The sequence below is a fragment of the Musca autumnalis genome, unplaced genomic scaffold, assembly GCF_047663935.1.
Source record: "Musca autumnalis isolate F117 unplaced genomic scaffold, ASM4766393v1 scaffold_5, whole genome shotgun sequence".
Taxonomy (NCBI): domain Eukaryota; kingdom Metazoa; phylum Arthropoda; class Insecta; order Diptera; family Muscidae; genus Musca; species Musca autumnalis.
Window position 1 is genome coordinate 42,867,319 of NW_027412088.1, and position 21,878 is coordinate 42,889,196.

Below are 21,878 nucleotides of genomic sequence, written 5' to 3' on the forward strand. Positions count from 1 at the left end.
CAGAGTCTTCTAACGACAGAAGAACTTTCAGAGGCCTTCTGTAGGTGTTCAGTAAACAGAAGACCTCCTAAAGGTCTTCTATTAACAGAAGCCCTCCTAAAGGTATTCTATTGACAGAAGACCTCCTAAAGGTCTGCTATTGACAGAAGACCTTCTTGAGTCTTCTATTGACAGAAAACCTTCGAGAGTCTTCTGACGACATAATAACTTTCAGAGGTCTTCTATCAACAGAAGGCCTTCCAGAGGTCTCTTCTAAACAAATGATTAAGGGTCTTTTGTGGTCAGAATACCTTTAAACGATCCTCTGTATATAGAAGTCCTTCCATAGCTCTTCTATAAACACCAGATCATTCAAAAGTATTATATTGAAAGCAAACCTCCCAGCGCTCTTCTAACGACAAAAGAGGTCTCCTGTCGGCAGAAGGCCTTCCAAAATTCTACTGTAGCCAGAAGACCTACTAAAAATATTCTACAGACATCTAGAGGTAGTCTATAAACACCAGGCCATCCGAAGGTTTTCTATTGGCAGAAGACCTTCAAGAGGTCTTCTAACGGCAGAAAGCTATGGACAGAAGACCTTCCAGAGTCTTCTAACGGCAGAAAAACTTTCAGAGGCCTTCAATAAGTGTTCAGTAAACAGAAGACCTTCCAAAGATCTTCTATTAACAGAAAATATTACAAAGGTCGTCTTCCATAAACAGAAGACCATGCAAAGGTCTTCAGTAAACAGAAGACCTTCCAGAGGTCTACCATAAACAGCAGACCATCCAAAGGTTTTCTACAGAGAGAAGACCATCTAGACACCTTCTGTAAATAGAAAACTTTCCAAAGGTCTTCTATAAACAGCCGACCATTCAAAGGTCTTCTATAAACAGCAGAGGACCAGTGGACCTCTGTAAACAGATGACCATCCAAGGGTTTTTTTACAGAAGACGATCCCGAGATCTTCTATCGACAGAAAACCTTCCAGAGATCTTCTAACTACAGAAGAACTTTCAGGGGACTTCTATCGACAACAGACCTTCCAAAAGGACTTTTATAAAGGAAAGACCATCCAAAGTCTTCTGTAAACAGAAAACTTTCCTGTGGACTTCTATGCACAGAACACTTTACAAAGGTTATATCAACAGAAGACCTTTCAGAGTTTTTCTGCAAACAGAAGAACTTTTAGAGGTCTTCTATAAACAGAAGACCGCCAGAAGTCTGCTGTAAATAGAAGACTTTTCCGATGTCATCTGTAAACAGAAGATTTTTCCGATGTCATGTCATGTAAACAGATAACATTCCAGAGGTCTTAAATCGACATGTCTTCTATAGACAGAGGACATTTAAGAGTTCTTCTATTGCCTGAAGACCTTCCTTAAATCGACAGAAGAACTCCCATAGGTCGTCTGTTGACACAAGACTTTCCGTAGATCTTCTAACGACAGAAGAACATCCAGAGGTAAACACATAACATTCCAGAGGTCTTCTATAAACAGAAAACATTTCATACGTGTTCGGTAAACAGATGACATTCCAGAGTTCTTTTATTGACAGAAGTCTTCTAACGACAGACGAACTGCCAGAGGTATTATTTTCAAAAGAATACCTTCCAAATGTCTTCTATAGACAAACAAATTCCAAAGGTCTTTTATAGACAGAAAACTTTTCAGAGATCTTCTATAAACGCAAGTCCATCCAGAGCGCTTCTATAATAACACACCATCCAAGGTCTTCTATAGACAGAAGTTTTTCAAAGATAGAATACCACCAGAAGATCTTCTCTCAAATAAATACATTCCAAAGGTCTGTAGGCAGAAGGCCTCGCAAAGGTCCTCTATAGAAGGACTTCCAAGGGTCTTGTATTGACGGATAGTCTTCTCAATGTGGAAGGTGTTCTATAAACAAAAGCCTTTCCTAAGACCTTCTATACACAGAAAATCTTAGTATGACAAATTATTTTCTTAAGGTCTTCTACTGACATAGGGCCATCCTAAGGGCTTGTATATACAGAAGAAATACAAAAGATTTGCCATTCTAATGAAAATATACCTAAGGACTTCGGTAGACAAAAGACCTTCTGAATTTATTAAATAAATTTGAGATATTCCAAAAGTGTTTCACAACCAAAAGTTTTTATACCCTCAGCGTTTATGTTAACGACCCCAAGTATCCCAGTATGTTTGGACGAAATCCGTTTCAGTCAATTTTGAGTCGATTTAGCAATGTCCGTCCGTCTGTGTGTCTGGCTGCAGCGCACAATAACTCTCGAACGGATTAACCGAGTTGATCCAACATTTGGCTTTCGTAATTTTTTATTCAAACTTAGTTTAAGTTCGAAGATGGACCATATCGGTCCTCTCCCTCGTATACCTCCCCCAGAAAAGTTCAAAATTTAACGCAAAAATTATGCGCACGGTAACTTTCGAAGGAACCACCCAATTTGGTCCATACCTTGCACATCGTAATATTTATACCAGACATAGATCAAATTCGAATATGGACTATATCGGTCCACTATTTCGGGTGCTTCCCACACAAAATTTCGGAAAAGTACAATTTAAGACCTCTTTTCGAATCGTTTTGATTTTTTTAGTAACAACTTGTATTCGTCGCACCCTTTACGACGGCAAAAGTTTTTTCAGGGACAAGTCCATACTTTCTGAGAAAATGGCCCGAAAGCTGTAAAAACTCGCTATGGCACCATGCGTAGTGTATGGAGCGCACTATAACTCCCGAACGGATAAAACGATTCGGTCTAAAATTTTGCAGTCGTTATATTCTTCGCAAAATTAAAACATGTTGAAAGATGGGCCATATCGGTCCACTCATTCGGGTACCTTCTCCACAAAAGTTCAAACGCAAAAATGGTGCACATGATAATTCTCCAAGGCAGTAACCAATTTGATCCATACTTTGCACATCGTAATATTTCTACGAGACATATATTCGGTTAGAATATGGACTAAATATGTCAACTCTTTCGGGTACCTTCCACACAAAATGACGGAAAAGTGTAGTTGAGGAGCTCCTCTCCAGTCGTCTTGATTTTTGTTGCAACATGTTGCGCTCAAAGCCCTTTTTACGATGGTACAAATTTTTTGAGTGTCAAGTCCATACTTCGTAAGAGAATGACCCGAAAGCTGTAAAAAACCCCCTACGTCCAGCAAGTGTAGTAGCGGGTGCGCGCGACAACTCTCGGACCAAATACTGCGTTAGTCCACACTTTGCATATCGATATATTTACTTGGAACATTTAATGAAATTTGGAGATAGAGCTTGTAGGTCCATGAGTGACGTAGGGGATGAAAGATACTCTCTCATCTCAAGTGGACACTGGGATAGTGAGCTAAAATGTGCCGCGTGTTCACCCATAAGAACGTTAAAAACTTGGGTTTGGGCGTCGGGTTAGTAACCCTCTCCTAGCAAAAAGCAGCATTCTATGAAAAAACGAAAGAAAAGAAAAACAAATCCCTCTAAAGTTGACGAACCCCGCAAACGTTTGAAGGACCATGATCTGCGAATCTGCACCTGGAATGTTCCCACTCTTTATAGAGAAGGTGCAGTTTACGCATTGGCAGATGTACTTGAAAAGTACAAGGCCGACATTACTGTCATACAGGAAATACGATGGTTTGGGAAAGGCGTCACAACAACACCTAAAAGTGACGCAATGTATTATAGCTGCCATGACACAAAGCATGAGTTTGGTTGCGGATTTGTAGTTGATCGGCGGTTAAAACATCTGGTCTCCAGCTTCACCCCAGTGAATAAAAGACTCGCTGCAATTCGATTAGAAGCAAAATTCTTCAACGTCAGCTTAATTTGCGCTCATGCACCCAATGAAGACAAGGTCGAGCAGACCAAAAATATATTTTACGAGCGCTTAGAAGAAACTTATGACCGTTGCCCTGTCCACGACATTAAAATACTAGCGATTTTAATATCAAAATTGGAAAGGAGAATATCTCTGGCCCAACAGTCGGGAAATTCAGTCTTCACAGTGAAACATCTGACAATGGTATGAGACTGACAGACTTTGTAGCTGCAAGAATCATGGTAGTTAGCAGTACCAGATTTAAGCATATCGATATTCATAAGGGCGCCTGGCTGTCGCCAGAGCAAAGAACAAGTAATCAAATTGATCATGTTGTGATAGATGGAAGGCATTCATCGAGCGTCTTGGATGTACGATCGTTCCGAGGCGCAAACATTGATTCGACCCACTACCTTGTTGCAGCAAAGGTACGTACCTGTCTAAAAGTTGCAAATAAAGCACGAACAGACACAACGCGGAAGTCGGACATCGATAGGCTGCAAACACAACAGATAGGCACAGCATATTCCACTCAACTAGCCCAATTGCTTAATGAGAGCACTCCTTGTCCCGATAACATAACAACACAATGGCAAAATATTGCCCACTCCATGCAAACAGCCGCAAAATCCATACTTGGATACCAGAGACCTCCACAAAGGAATTCATGGTATGATCAGGAGTGTCGTGCTGCTACCGAAGAGAAAAATGCGGCATATAGGGCTACTCTGCAATCAGTAGCAGGTATCGGGAGAAAAGGAGAGAGGAGAAACGTTTTTTCCGCAGGAAAAAGAGAGAAATGGAAAGACGGGAGTGTGAAAACATCGAAATGTACAGGAGCCACAATGAAGTCCGAAAGTTCTACCAAAGATTGAAACATCAAACTGATGGCTTTGGTACAGGCACACCCTCCTGTAGAGACCAGCAAGGTAATTTGGTAACTGATACAGATAGTGTGCTCAGGATGGAAAGAACATTTCTCCAAACTGTTGGTATCCGATAGTAGTGAAGACGGCGATGATACCACAGATCCAATCCCAGAAGATGATATTGAATGTATACCGCCCAGCCAATATGAGGTAAAGACAGCAATAAGTCGGCTGAAGAATAATAAGGCAGCAGGAGCCGATGGCTTACCAGCCGAGCTGTTCAAAACCGAAAGCGACACACTTATAAGGTGTATTCATCAGCTAGTTAGCACCATCTGGCAGGAAGAACGAGTAACCGACGATTGGGGCATAAATCTTCTCCCTATTGCCTACACGCAGAGAAAAAAATATGTTTGATCCAACAATATTCCAAGAGCAAAATATGTATTGTTAACATATTGTTGGATTCCTCATGTAGTATTGTAAATCCAAAAATAGTTTGTGTCAACTGAACAATATTTCTCTCTTTTCTTCGAAAATTTGTTTCTCTTCTCTCGCTATTCGATGCCGTGTTGAAAAAACAATTTTGGTGAGTTGTGGTGTGTTTGTATGACATGCTGCCTTTACCTTTGTTTTTGTGTGTATGTACTTGTGACTCTTGTTTTTATTTGTTTCTGTTTTGTTTCATTCTTCTTTCCTTTTCATGTTTGTTATGGTGTTTAATTATTCCTTATGTTGTGGTGGGTTCTTGTGGCTTTTTGTTTGTCTTTGTTGTCAGCCAATGCAGCAAACCATGTATTATGTTCATCAATGATTGCAATATTATACGCGACATTTGTATCCAAGTTATGCGAAAAGTGTATATGAGAAGTATATGCACTCAAATCAAAAATTTCTGGGCTGGTTTTCTGTATTGAGAATACTTTTTGTAAACAAAATTAGATTATAATAGTTCCTACAATCGGTATTGTTAACTATTTTAACAATATTGCGGAAATTCGAAAGTTGTTTTTGTTTTCTATGTTTGGAACAAAAGATGGTATTTTTGGATTTGGATTACAATGTTTGAACAAAACAAATACATTTTTGGAACCAAAACATATATTTTTGTTCCAACAAAACCGAAAAATATTTTTTCTCTGCGTGTACAAGATAGTGTCAGGGATACTGTGCCTATGACAATGAAATAATTGGGCCATACCAATGCAGCATTAGACCTTGCAAATACACTATCGAACAGATATTTACCTTGCGGCAACTCCTGGAGAAGACCTAAGAGATGCAGACCGACACCTACCACCTTTTTGTTGATTACAAAGCAGCTTTCAACAGTCCCCTACGTTCAAAAGTATTCCAAGCCATGGTGTCTTCGAGGATCCTTTGGAAAATTTTACGGAAGGAACTCTGTTTACAGCCATATTATGTTTTTTTTTTTTTGTAGGCAGATACATGTTTCCTGATATAATAGTCCAAAAGCTCTAAATTATATGGTGTCCAACTGAAATGACAGGTGGGTGCGATATCTGTCGAGAGGTGTGACTCCCAAAAAAAAAACCAACTTCCAAAATGGTCGGTCCATTCCTTTAGGTACCTCCTCCGCAAAACTTTTGAACTTTAATCCAAATCCATATTTTTGTCGGTTCATATGCCCAGCGTTTTGAAAACCCAATAAATACATAAGTGTTTTGAGAAAAAATGTTTCAATTCACACAGGCTGAGGGTATATTTCCGTCGGCAAAGCCGACTGATACTTTTTAACTTGTTCTATATAAAGAAGACTTACTTACTGCTGTATATTGTCAGAATATCTTTGAATAGTCTAGACAACACCCGACTTGCTAAAGTTCTAAATTTTCCGTCTTGAAAATACTGGAAAACTTCTGAACCACCCTAATATGTTTACAAATGTTTATTCTACATCTCTTGTTCTCTGTGTCAACCCAAAAACAAATACTTATATTAAAGAAGATAAATTGTTATAAGGTTTTCAGTAAACTACATAAATCATGTTTACTAAATTTTGACATTTTTCATCCGTTCAATCAGTCCAATTCATGGAAATACCACTCTCTAAGTACCTAATCATGCTTCACTTCACTTTCCAACTGTTGGCTTATTTCATAGTCAAAAGCAAGCAAGCAAACGTAACCAATGTATTATGACCTAAGCCTGTTAGATCCTACTGGGAAACAGAGAAAGAGAATGACAACAGTTTGTTTGGGATTAGTTTTGTTGTCCATCCAACAAATAAGGGAGCTAAGGGGAGCATTGCTGGACAACAATGAGTAGCATAGCCGACAACGACTACCAGGCAAAATCAGCCGTTGACATGGGTGGCTTCTTAAGGAATTGCATGTAATGGCGTTGGGGTAGAAGAGTAGTGAGTGACAAACCCCAATGGTCTTTCATGCATGCTAAGTACAATGGTCATTAAGGCCATTCACAGGACATGTTTATGCATTATGACAGTTTTCTCTGGGGAGTGGATGGACGACAAGTGAGTCTACGTGTGTGTTTCGCTTCGCTACGGCTTTGTAACATTTCATTACAGTACACTTTAATAATGACATTTAAGACAAGGTCCGTTAGTCAGTGTAAAATTACCATCTAAATGAGGCAACAACTCTGGGGAGGACCAGAAGAATTTTTCATCATTTTTCACATTGAAAGGTGTAGCAGTTGTTGACTTTAACAAGCAATTTGCGACAAAGTTGGCTAAGGCCAGAGTAGCAATGGCTTTACAAAGCATGAGTGTTTTTTGGAATAACTGTAAACAGTCAGATTTAAAACAGACTTAGTCAATGCCACATGCCCAAGGCTTGCGACATTAATTAGCAAAACCAAATACAAACCCTAATCATAAACATGATTGTTTTAACAACTTTTTAATTAACTTAAAATGTTGTTAAGGTCAAGTAAAAGGAAATCAATGCAAATGATTTGAAACTACTTACCGATCTGTACCATTACAAAAATTCCCACTAAACTGATGGCTACCCATCAGTGTGTTATCCTGTGAATCGCGACCCACTGATCGATTCCATGTACCACCTAACAGTGGCTGATCGTTGTCTTTCAGGCGTCCGCGTGACTTTCGCCGTGTCTGTTGTTTGTTGTTGTGTAACAAATCCATATCGGAGGCAGTGCTTGTATTGGCCACATGTAAATTGGAAGCTCTTGATGCACATGGTGTGGCGAGGCTATCGTGTGATGTAAAGAAACCTTGCTGTGAAACGCTTTGACCAAATTTTGGCTGTGACATGCCAAATTTGGAGCCTAAATCTGAAATTGTAAGAGAGGAAGAAAAAGAGAAGAAGAATAAATTAGTATTGCTTATATTAGAAGAATGTGGTGGAATATTATTTAGGATGTGAGGTAATAGGTAAAATTACCCCTTACAAAGTAAAGGGTTTATAAAGTACTTATCGGTAGCCTTAACATCTTAAAGATCAATCTATTAATCCATTATTTTAACAAGGACAAGTCGGGGAAAATGTTCAGTTTTCCTGGGGTCACTAAAACTCGAGAAACTGATGAGGTGAATTTATGTTAAATTTCACCACTCTCCACGTTTTTTATGGTTCGCCTCTGGGAAAAAAACTAGAGTTTTGACGGTAGTCTGCGTATTTACACCACGCATTTGTATTTTTAATCAAACTCCAGGCCGCAATTATGGACCGATCGTCACGAAATTTTGTATGGAAGTCGGGTTCAGACCAGAATAGATCCCTATTTTTGTTGGAGATGATCGTGAAATATTTAGCGGTTGAAATGGACCAAATATAATATAATAGTCCGATCAACGCGAAATTTTAAATATGGTAAGAGTAAATGACAAAGAAGTAGCTTGCAATTTGAGATGCCGGTCAGATAATATTTAGAGGGTTAAATGGACCAGAACTTTTGTGTGAAAATTGTGAAAAAATTTAATATACAGCTTATATCTTTGTTCCTGAAAGACACATTCTTCCCTCGTGAGTTATATTTGGAAGAAGATCTCTTGACCTTTGCACTGATGTCGATTACGTTGATGTACGTGATCAGATAACAGAGCTACAGCCTAATATATCCAGTTTGTTGTTTGTAGTGTAGTAATTAACACTATAGAGGTCGCAATTATAGCTCAATAGTCACGAAATTTTGCACGAGGTAAGAGTTTAGGTAGAAGAAAATGCCTATAAGTTTGCATGATGATCTGATATTATTTAGCGGGTGACATAGACCATTACTTTTGTATGGAATATATACAAATTTTATTTTTGGTCCATACTTTAATCCCTGGAGGGCATATATCGGCAAAGTAGCCTACATATGGAATAATAACTACTGACCTTTCCCCTGATGCAAATTGCAATAATGTGTCTGCTAGATAACGGGTCTACTGCCTAATATATAATGGGTTTTGTGTAGAGAACCACAATTTCCCCCCATGCTACAAATTGTCTCTAGCATGACAGAGAAATTTTCAGTTCAGTTGTCAAGTTGGAGTTTTTATACAAATATTGCAACCTCGCCACCTATTTTGTACCTCAGGATTTAGGGCAAAGGGGATACAAACAAAATATGTTTGGCCGAAATTCGTTTCAGACTATCAGGTCGAAACTTTACACATCGTATTATTTCATCCAGTCATGTATCAGGTTGGAATGTGGACTATATCGGTCCGTCCTTCGAGTACACCCCCCACCAAATTTGGGAAAAGTGCAGTTTGAGGACCCGTATCGGATCTATTTAATTTTTTTTTTTTTTTTTTTTTTTTTTTGAAGAAATTTCTCTTCAGTGTCCCTATTCTGGTCCCTTTTCCGAAAATTAAAATTACAAATCTGAAAAAATTATTTTCAAACTTTTCCAAAACTCAGAAGATAGTTTACTACAATTGATTTGGTATATCCCTATATTACGTTACAAAATAAATATCTTTTTGTACGGCAGAGGCTGAGGGTATATCACCGTTAGAGCAGCTGACTTATACCATCTTCTTTGGTGTGTAATTGAATATGAATAATTTTGGGATTTATAAAAATTTTTTTTTTGAATTTCTATTCATTGTTAGTTATTTCTACCGTTATAAAATATATTTTTGATATCACAATATTTGCCCACATTGCACTCTTTTCGAAGCATATGTGAGGTCTAAGTGCACAATTGTTGGACGAACGATAGGTAGATAGATAGATAGATAGATAGATAGATAGATAGATAGATAGATAGATAGATAGATAGATAGATAGATAGATAGATAGATAGATAGATAGATAGATAGATAGATAGATAGATAGATAGATAGATAGATAGATAGATAGATAGATAGATAGATAGATAGATAGATAGATAGATAGATAGATCTTCAATAAACTCGCAATTTTCCCAATTATCAAATATACCAAATTGCATGGTATTTATTTTAGGTGTATTCCAAAAAGGAACCTGATATTCAAAGGCAATTTGAAGATGTAGCAGGAGGGGCTAATCAATGTGAATATTCCAATATTTTTTAGAAATGTATAATTTATATATTTTTCCACAAACATCCCAGTAAAGAAACTAGGTCCTTAGTTTTTATCGCCTTGTCCGAACGGCGTGTCATAATCTGCCATTTGTAGAGACGTTTTTCATGGCTGAAATAATCAGGAAATATCGATAACATTACTAAGGGGAATTTTGCCACCGTTGACAATTTGATAGAAATCGAACCCGGACATTCAGCATACAAGGCGGTTGCACATAGTTAATTCCCACAGGTTGTGGTGTACGGTATCACATGGTCGGCCCCGTCCGACTGTAGCCTTTGCTTACTTGTTTTTTCAAATCGGTTAATCTATGACTAAGTCATAGTGGATGATTCATACCAACACTATACAATCGGGATCGGGATTTTCACCCTAGACATATGGTTCAGTAGACTTTTTTGCTCAGTACAATCCTAGAATTCTACCAAAAAGTGAAACATCAAACTGATGGCTTTGGAACTGGCACATCCTCCTGTAGAGACCAGCAAGGTAATCTGGTAACTCATACAGATAGTGTGCTAAGGATATGGAAAGAACATTTTTCCAAACTGTTGGTATCCAATAGTAGCGAAGTCGATGAAGACACCACAGATCCAATCCAAGAAGATGGTATTGAATGTATACCACCCGGCCAAGATGAGGTAAAGACAGCAATAAACCGGCTGAAGAATAATAAGGCAGCAGGAGCTGATGGCCTACTAGCCGAGCTGTTTAAAACTGGAGGCGACACACTGATAAGGTGTATGCATCAGCTAGTTAGCTCCATCTGGCAGGAAGAACGCGTACCCGACGATTGGAACCTGAGCATGCTGTGTCCCGTCCATAAGAAAGGAGATAAGACTTTATGCTCCAACTATAGGGGCATAAGTCTTCTCCCTATCGCATACAAGATTGTGTCAGGGATATTGTGCGAACGACTAAAGCCCATGGTAAACGAAATAATTGGACCATACCTATGTGGCTTTAGACCTGGCAAGTCCACCATTGACAAGATATTTACCCTGCGCCAAATCCTGGAGAAGACCCAAGAGATGCAGATCGACACCTACCACCTTTTTTTCGATTATAAAGCAGCCTTTGACAGCCCGCTACGTTCAATGGTATTCCAAGCAATGTCCGAATTTGGTATCCCCGCAAAGCTCATTTGGCTTTGTAAAATGACACTAACTCACACAAGATCTTCAGTTAAGATAGGAAAGAACCTCTCCGAAGAGTTTTGTACCAAAAGAGGTTTCAGGCAAGGAGACAGCCTTTCGTGTGAAGGTTATACGAGAGGCAAACGTCAAAAGAAGTGGCACAATCTACACCAATAGCCATATGTTACTTGCTTATGCTGATGATATAGACATCATGGGGCGATCAGTGAAAGAAGTAATCGATACCTTTATGAAGGTCGAAGGAGAATCTGCTAAAGTGGGTCTGGCGGTAAACGGCGAGAAGACCAAGCTGATGGTGTCGACGCGCAATGCGTCCATTGAGATCGGACCAACTGTTGAAGTTGGTTCCTATAATTTAAAGGTAGTAAAAGACTTCGTATATCTCGGCAACGCCACAACAAACGACATCAGTTGTGAAATAAAAAGAAGAATTGTATTGGCCAACAGATGCTACTTTTGCTTAAGTAAGCAGTTTAAAAACAAAGCCACAACTCGTCAAACAAAAATAACACTTTACAAAATACTGATACTACCCGTGCTGATGTATGTTTCCGAAGCCTGGGTACTTGTGCAAGCAGATAAGGCAGTGCTTGGCGTGTTTGAGAGAAAAATTTTTCGAAAGATCTACGGACCGATCTGCGTTGACGGTGAATATCGACGTCGTATGAACCACGAGCTGTATCTGCTATACAACGACATCAATATAGTTAAACGTATCGAGATGCAGCGATTGCGTTGGCTAGCCCATATAATAAGAATGAGCGATGATGAACCAAAAAGGCGCATGCGGGGCACGCAGAATTGGCAGTCCAAAGAATAGATGGAGCAGACAAGTGTATGATGAGATGACAAGGCACGGTATTCCAAAAAGCGAAGCACGAAACAGAGAGAATTGGAGATCTTTTCTTAGTTCGGTCTATGGAACAAATGTTCTGTAATGGGCCAGCTAAGTAAGTAAGTACAATCCTAGGAATCAGAATTACGACGCGCCCGTTAAGGTTTTCAAAACGCCATAAACTGGAGTAAAATACAAAAGTGTTGACTTTTGGTGAAGGAGGAACCTGAGGGAATGGCCCTACGAAGTCAATCATTATTTTCGATAGCCAATATTTTTACTTGGTCACGTATGATTTTTTAGAGGTTTTGAGTCATAATGTCAGAATTTCTTAGATCTTGCGGACCATTAAGAAGCTTACAAAATTGCCTCACAATCGTTTATATAGTAATTGTAATCTAACAGCCCTTAAACTGCACTTAAGCGAACATTGTGAACTTTTATGAGGGAGTTACACGTAGTTTTTGTACGATATATAACATATTCGAACTTGATTGAAGTTTGAGAAAAATATTAAAATTTCAAAAGTTTGGACCAAGGTCAGTCACACCTTACGATAGTTACACTGTGCAACATTTTTGAGCCAATCGCGTGCCAACAACTTATTTCCAGAATTTTATGAAAGTAGAGGACAAACAGGCAAAAACCATATATGGGGTTTGTTTTCTTAGATCGGGTTCGGTTTTTATGGCCTCATCTAAACATGGCTAAAAATCGAATTTTTAAAACAAATCGGGGCTGTATCTCTGAAACCAATACGAATCTTGTTTTGACATCTGCAGCAAACTTGTAGATAAGAGCAAGAAGAAAATATTTGGAGGAATAGTGAACTCGAAAAACTGCATTTATTGCCTCAAATTTTGTAATATATGTAAAAATTCTATAATTTGTGTATATTTCGCAGCGTATCTCCCAAAATGTTAAATTCTTCTTAATGTTACCTTTTGGGAAAATATTCTCTGGAATGTAATACACAACTCTTCAGAACATTATATTGTTGTAAAATGCCTCTATCGCCTTGTTTATAGCGAATTTTTCAACAACAATTTGGTAAATATTTCAATAATTCATTGAAATCCCCAACATGAGAATAAACAGCCTGTGTGAACATTGTTTGAAATAAGTTTTGTAAAAGGTTTGTTATGAAATACCCCTTAAACAACGTGAAATAACAATTTTAGAGTTTCGGAATGTTCTGAAGAATTGATGGTCACATTGTTTGGAAAATTTTTAGAATGGTCACTTGTTTCAACTTCCAACTGTTCAGTTGTTACTCACCAGAATTTCAGAAATTATGTGAACTTTTCTTTATTTCAACGAGTTTGATGCGCTAGATGCTGATTTTCCTAGTTCATTTGTTTGACACATAAATTCTACTACTTTAGGGCTACAATATTGCTGAAGACTGCAAAGCAAAATTCTTATTAGTTTCGGACATAAAGGTCCGATCACTGGAAAAAAGCGTGATAGAAGACCAAAAATAAGCAGACGAGTGTCCCGGCGTTTTCCCTATCACTTCAACTTTCGCGGTTATGGGCCCACAGTGACCTGAGGCTTAGATGTCACAAGGGATCATATTTTCAGGCAACATATCTTCTAAACCGCTTGGAATTTGGGGTTACTCGTGGAGACAAAGTTGTAGCTCTCGTGCTAAAGAATAATAAGTGTGAACACATAAAACCTCATCTTCAAGGTCAAAATTGTCAAGGTCAAATTTCCATTACATTTTTTTCTCGGATTTTAGTCGGTAGATATCAAGCCGATCAAAATTGAAGAAAACAACCAACCATTAAAATGTTCTTAAGATCTCAATACTTTCTAGAACATACAAACTGTGTAGAAACGGTTCTTAATGCCCAAAGTAGCTAAACAAATGCGAATTTTATCCTCTTATCGATCAATGTACTGAACCATTTTCTTTCTAGATGAACCGTTGAGCTTGATGAACCGTTCCTAGAATCTTTTTATGTTCTAGAAAGTTGTTTATTGAAATCTTAGGTAAATTTTTGTAGTTAACTGTATCCTTAATTTTTGAGCGGTTCGGTATCTGTGGACCAGAATAGGAGAAAAAATTATAAAAATCTAATATTTTCGAAAGTTTTTGGCTATTTTCGCATTTAAGAAGCTTTCATAGACATTTCGTGTGTTCCGGAAAGTTGTTTGCTGATATCTTTGCTACATTATTGTGGTTGATTGCTTTCTTGAATTTTGAACCGTTAAGTATCTATGGAGCGGAATCCAAGAAAAGAGAATAAAATTCGCAATTGTTTAGCTATTTTGGGCATTAAGAACCGTTTCTACAGAGTTCGTATGTTTAAGAAAGTTGTTTATTGAGATCTTAGGAACATTTTACTGGTTGGTTGTTTGCTTCAATTTTAATCGGTTTGATATCTACCGACTAAAATCCGAGAAAAAAATGTAATGGAAATTTGACCTTGACGATTTTGACATTGACGATGAGGTCAAGTGTATATTATGTGTTCACAACTATTATTCTTTTGGACGAGAGCTACAACCTTGTCTCCACAAGTAATCCAAAATTCCAAGCAGTTTAGAAGATATGTGCCTGACAAAATGATCACTTTGACATCAAACCCTCAGGTCTTTGGGGTCCATGACCGCGAAAGTTGAAGTGATAGGGAAAAACGTCGGGACACGTGTCTCCTTATTTTTGGTCTTCTATCACGCTGCGGTTTCAAAATATGGTTAATAATTTTCGTGTCGCATAGTGTAAGTATTTTAATTTAATTAATAGCCATTGGTGGTTTCTATTTCTTTATTCAGCTTTAAGCTGAGTGTACATAAATAGTTATAGCAGCATTAACTAACACTTTATCACTTCTTTTTATATAATACTAGGAAACGCAGTGCAGTGTCTGCCATAAAAGCTACTCTAAAGAATGTGCTTGTACAATTTCAATTTATAGCTATCTTGGCAAATTTGTGAAATTTTAAATTAGCCAAACTGTTAAACTTAATAAATGGCCGCAATATATTAAATATTTTAATTATCTGTAATATCGAATAACAATCTTACCCAAGAAACTATGGCGATCTATTGAAAATCGACGTAAACTACCCAAATCGATGCACTGTTCATCGCCGTTCATAGTTGGTGTTATTGAAAGTTCTGTAGTATGATAATTAACACCAAAGCCACCGCCACTTCCATCAGTATTGTAGGTATTGTAGGCATCTACACCGCCACCACCACCACCTGTACCACTCAAACCACTGCCACCGATACTGTTGCTAATATTTCGGCCACCCATAAAGCTAACATGGCTGGCTGACAAAGTTGGCAAAACATTTGAATCCCCGGCAACATTGCCAGACATCGATGTTGCTGTTGTTGTTGTTGTTAAGTAGCCACTACGTGTTACACTTCCACAACCACCACCGCCAGTGCCACCATAAAAGCTACTGCCATCAAGTTCAGCCATTTGTTGCTCATTTGCTGTAAGCGGCTGTATGGAACGTGAACTGTGCTCCCTATACAATGGACCGGGCGATGGTACCAAATGGCGTAAAGTACCATTCAAGGATAGGCGTGGATTCATAATTTCCGGATAACTGGCACGTGGTTTTTGTAGGTATTGTAACTGTTGTTGTTGCTGCGGCTGCTGAAGTTTTGCGGTTGCTGGTGTTGTCGCTGAGGGTACTCTTAATGAGTTGCTATTGATGCCAATGCTATTGCTGGTATTTCTGTTGTTGTTGTTGTTGAATTTTTTCGGACTCTTGTGATGGCTGCCACTCATGCTGACGTTATTGCAACCAGGTTTGTTGCTCTGGATCTGGTGAATGCGTTTTTGCTGTTGCTGTTGTAGCAAATGCCAACGTTGTTGCCACTGTTGTTACTATGGCAATTGTTGTTCATGTTGTGGTTGGCCGGCACAAGTGTTGCGGCAACGGTTGCAACCGTTGTTGTTGACGCTGCTATTGAAAAAAGTCAATTTCAGATTGTGGCCTCAAAATTGGGATTTCTGATAGCCAGAGTTAAAAGGTATGATGCTACTGCTGCTGCACTGCCGTGTTGTTTACTAAAGCAATTGATGCTGCTGCTCAGCTGAGTGTTATATCATTTGACCACGTTATCATTTCCTCCAACATCCTTTGCAATTTTATTGTTACTCTACGAAAATGAAATCGGAATTTTTGTTGTTGTTGTTGATGTTTCGTATATTCATATAAACTTAAACTGTGTATGTATATGTGCAGGTGGTAAAGCTCGGTGTGTGTTTGTAAGAAAATTACAAAAAATAAGGTTTTGGAGAGGTTTGGAGGGTGGGTTGGTATATTACATCTTTAGTTGCAATAAAAAAATGACATATTTTACAACATTCTGTGGCATTCATTACAAAAGTTCTACAGATGGCAAAGGGGAAGGAAGCAACAGTGAAAGAATTGAAATTTTAATGGTATATTAAAGAGTGTATTAGTTTTAACTTTTCATTTGTATTTAAAATTGCTACTAAAAACCTAATATTGTTTATGGCAAGTGTGGTTGTTCACCTACCGGTGGATCGGGGAATTGGAGGATAATACTATTTTATTTCCAACTAGACAAATCGATTGTCATCGGAACAGAATAGTATGATCATCTGGCTCTGGGAAAATATATTCCCCGCAGACTATGGAAGTGTTCCATGCATAGAACATATCGCCCATTTACTCAAAGAGTGAAAAATTTCAAAAAAAGCGTTTTAAGTTGCCGATTGAAATTTGACTTCCCAACTTAAAAAGATTATTACACAAAAACTAAAATAATTAGTTGGACCATATTTTGTAGAGAACTAGCCAGATAGCAGTGCTAAATTTCTGTGCAAGATCAAGCATGACTTGAAGTGTTTTAGTGCTTCTTAAACTCAAAAGACTTTTTTGACGATTTATGCCAAACTCCTAGAGAATAATAAGCTGTTTTAGAGATATCAACATGAAAATTTGACACAAGATAAAGTAGAAGTCGTAGAAAAAATATAAATTGTTAACTCAAAAAACTCATTTTTTGAGTTATGCCACTTTTTGAGTAAATGAGCGATATGTTCTCACAACTTCCTTGAAATTACAAGGAAGGCTTCTATCATATCAATGAGTGCAAGCCAATTCATATTGGCTCAATGATGGCGTACTTTTATTACAGAGTCCGAACTGGGTGTCTTACGACACTACTTGTAAAGAAGTTTTTTGCCTCCGCCAAACATTTTTATGTTTTGGTCAGAGATTGAACCGGGGACATTCTGAGTGCAAGGCGGACGTGCTTACTACTTCACCATGGTGGCTCCCAGTGTTCCCGTAAAACAAAATATGGAAGAAGTCTGCAAATTAAAAAAAAATACCGTATGGGGCTAAAATTCCAGCTCCGGTGGTATTGTTGATTTGCCAACGAGTCACACCCAGTCATCATCAGAATCAGAAGGGATATTAACGGTGCGAATCCAAGAAATTACATGCAATCAACAAAGCTACATTTGAGGATGCTCCTAAAGGGAGTATAAACACTCCCTTAACTTCTTCGGAAACGGGGAAATGATCAGATCTACTGAAGTGCAAAACATTGTTCCATTAATACATTAGCCGAGGACGACAAAGTGAGATCGAATATGAAGAAGACCTGCCGTGGAATCGACCGCTGAGCCTCGGTATTCTAAGAAGAAAGTCCGGACACTGTAGAAGAGAAAGACAGGCGTAGACAATCAGTAAACGACCTACTCAAAGAATATTTTTCAAGGGTCAAAGGCCACAAAACGTGGATTTTTTAAAGATTTTTTTCAGGACCTTTTGAACCCAAAACGTAGATTTTTTAAAGAATTTTTCAGGACCTTTTGAACCCAAAACGTGGATTTTTTAAAGATTTTTTTCAGGACCTTTAGAACCCAAAACGTGGATTTTTTAAAGATTTTTTTTTCAGGACCTTTTGAACCCAAAACGTGGATTTTTTTTAAAGATTTTTTTCAGGACCTTTGAACCCAAAACTTGGATTTTTTAAAGATTTTTTTCAGGACCTTTTGAACCCAAAACGTGGATTTCTTAAAGATTTTTTTCAGGACCTTTTGAACCCAAAACGTAAATTTTTTAAAGATTTTTTTCAGGTCCTTTTGAACCCAAAACGTGGATTTTTTAAAGATTTTTTTCAGGACCTTTTGAACCCAAAACGTGGATTTTTTAAAGATTTTTTTTCAGGACCTTTTGAACCCAAAACGTGGATTTTTTAAAGATTTTTTTCAGGACCTTTTGAACCCAAAACGTGGATTTTTTAAAGATTTTTTTTTCAGGACCTTTTGAACCCAAAACGTGGATTTTTTAAACATTTTTTTCAGGACCTTTTGAACCCAAAACGTGGATTTTTTAAAGATTTTTTTTCAGGACCTTTTGAACCCAAAACGTGGATTTTTTAAAGATTTTTTTTCAGGACCTTTTGAACCCAAAACGTGGATTTTTTAAAGATTTTTTTCAGGACCTTTTGAACCCAAAACGTGGATTTTTTAAAGATTTTTTTTTCAGGACCTTTTGAACCCAAAACGTGGATTTTTTAAAGATTTTTTTTCAGGACCTTTTGAACCCAAAACGTGGATTTTTTAAAGATTTTTTTTCAGGACCTTTTGAACCCAAAACGTGGATTTTTTAAAGATTTTTTTTCAGGACCTTTTGAACCCAAAACGTGGATTTTTTAAAGATTTTTTTCAGGACGTGGATTCTTTAAGGAATGATTTTTCAGGGATCAACAGACCACAAAAGCTAGATTTTTTAAAGACTATTTTTTCAGGACCAAAATGTGGATTTTTTAAAAAAATATTTTGTCAGGGACCTATTGTCCACAAAACATGGTTTTTTAACGAATATTTTCAGGGACCTATTGGCCACAATGTGGATTTTTAAAGAATATGTTCAGTACCTTTTGAAGCCAAAACGTGGATCTTTAAAGAATATTTTTGCAGGAACCGTTTTTTGACCCCCAATACCTTTATATTTTACAGAAATTTTTTTTAACAAAACGTTGTTTTTTTATGAATATTTTTAGAGATCTTTTGACAACAAAAGATTGTTTTTTACAAGGAATAATTCTTCTGGACTTTTGACCTCAAAACGTTGATTTTTGAAGATTATTTTTAAAGGGGCTTTTGACCCCCAAAAATTTTGATTTTTTTAAAGAATTATTTTTTAAGGACCTTCTGGGCCCAAAACGTTGATTCTTAAAGAAAAATTTGTTTGAACAAAAGGTTGATTTTTAAACAATATTTTTAAAGAACCTTTTGACCCCAAAACGTTGATTTTTTAAAGAATAATTTCTTCGAACAAAACTTTAATTTAAAAAAAAATTAAAGGACCTTTTGAACCCAAAACGTTGAGTTTTTAAGAATATTTTTAACGACCTTTTGACCACAAAAGGGGGTTTTTTAAGAACAATTTTTCTGGGCCTTTGACCCCAAAAAGTTGATTTTTTGAAGAATATTTTTAAGGACCTTTTGACCCCAAAACGGTGATTTTTTGAGGAAAATTTTTTTTTTTGAATTTTTAAAGAATATTTTAAAGGTCCTTTTGATCCCAAACGTTGATTTTTTTAAGAATATTTTTAACGACTTTTTCACCACAAAAGTTGGATTTTTTAACGAATAATTTTTCTGGACCTATTTTTAATGACCTTTTGACCCCAAAACGTTGATTTGTTAAGAATATTTTTAACGATCTTTTGACAACAAAAGGTGGATTTTATAAAGAATAATTTTTCTGGAACTTTTGATCCCAAAACGTTGATTTTTTAAGAATATTTTTAAAGAAATAAAGAATATATATATTTTTTTTTTTGAACAAAACTTTGATTTTTTAACAATATTTTTAACGACCTGACAGCAAAAGGTGGATTTTATAAAGAATAATTTTTCTGGACTTTTTGACCCCAAAACGTTGATTTTTATACCCTACACCACTATGTGGTAAGGCGTATTATGTCTTTGTGCATTTGTATGTAACGTGCAAAAGGAAGCGAGATAGACATATAGTTCCTTTGAGGGATATACATAGAATCACTTTCTGAGTCGATTTATGCATGTCCGTCCGTCCGTCTGTCCATGTATTTTTGTTCGCAGCCTAGAGGTCGAATTTGTTGTCCGATTCAGCTGAAAATTGGGGACTACAATTTTTTTAGCAATAAGAAGAACGCTATTGCTTTTGGTGAAAATCAGTTCAGATTTGGATATAGCTCTCCTATATATTTTGATAAAATTTTGCTTGTGTGGCTGAATTCCGTCTACAAATAAGTGTGCCAAATTACATCGAAATCGGTTCAGATTTGGATATAGCTCCCATATATGTTTTCGGCCGATTTCACGTATCTTTTGTACCACATACGCTAATATGTCCGATTTCGATGAAATTTGGAATGTGTGACTGAATTCGGTCTAGAAATAAATGTGCTAACTTATATCGAAATCGGTTCTGATTTGGATATAGCTCCCATATATATTTTCGCCCCATTTCACGTATTTGCTGCACCAAACACGCTATATACGTCCGATTTTGATGAAATTTGGAATGTTTGACTGAATTCGGTCTAGAAATAAGTGTCCCAAATATTATCGAAATCGGTTCAGATTTGGATATAGCTTCCATATATATTTTCGGCCGATTTCACGTATTTTCTGTATCAAACACGCTATATAGTTCCGATTTCGATGAAATTAGGAATGTATGACTGAATTCGGTCTGGAAATAAATGTACCAAATTATATCGAAATCTGTTAAGATCTGGATATAGCTCCGATTTATATTTTAGGGTGGTGTAGGGTATCATATAGTCGGCCCCGCCCGACTTTGATCCTTTCCTTACTGGTTTAAGAATATTTTTAAGGACCTGTTGACCACAAAAGTGGATTTTTTAAAGAATAATTTTTTTGGACCTTTTGACCCCAAAACGTTGATTTTTTGAAGAATATTTTTAAAGGACCTTTTGACCCCATAAACGTTGATTTTTTGAAGAATATATTTTTTTTAACACAACGTTGATTTTTTATGAATATTTTTAAGGATCTTTTGACCACAAAAGATTGTTTTTACAAAGAATAATTTTTCTGGACGTTGATTTTTTGAAGAATATTTTTAATGGACCTTTTGACCCCCAAAAACTTTTACCACAAAAGGTGGATTTTTTAAAGAATATTTTTTCTGTACCTTTTGATCCCAGAACGTTGATTTTTTGAAGAAATCGAAATATTCATAATAATATTCATCGGAGACCCTACAAAGTATATACATACATATATTTTTGATCCGGATGAAATTCTATGTCGATATAACCGTGTCCTTCCGTCCCTCCGTCTGTTGAAATCAAGATACAGCTCGCAATTTTTAAGATAGAGCTTTGTAATTTGGTATTGAAGTTGCTATTTCTCCTAGGATGTTTGGTATAGCAAATGGGCTTTATCGGTCAATGTTTTGATATAGCACCCATAGAACGGTATCACCCGATTTTCGGTATTAGCCTCATTATCACACCGAAATTGCTGAAATTTGATAGTTAGTCTTCGCTGGGGGTATAAAAATTTTCCCTAGAAATTTTGTCGGTATAGGTCCTCGCCTTCATATAGCCCCCATAGAACGTACCTCCCGATTTTAGGTGTGTTAAAGGTTGTGGCCTCAATATTCCTCAGAAGTGGTTGAAATTTAGTATTTAGTCTTTGCTGAGGGTATAAAACTTTACCCCAGAAACTTGTC

The 21,878-nt window shown here is 37.1% G+C and overlaps 1 protein-coding gene across 1 annotated transcript in view; it reads right to left on the reverse strand.

Annotated features, from left to right (window-relative positions):
- Positions 1-21,878, reverse strand: part of LOC141405530 (uncharacterized) — a 756,997-nt gene that overhangs the window by 154,772 nt on the left and 580,347 nt on the right. The window contains exons 4-5 of the mRNA XM_073989987.1: positions 15,208-16,302; positions 7,623-7,950 (exon numbers count right to left, since the gene is read on the reverse strand). Coding sequence (XP_073846088.1) covers positions 7,623-7,950; positions 15,208-15,928 — 1,049 coding nt within the window. The 5' untranslated portion in view covers positions 15,929-16,302. The remainder of the gene's footprint in view (positions 1-7,622; positions 7,951-15,207; positions 16,303-21,878) is intronic.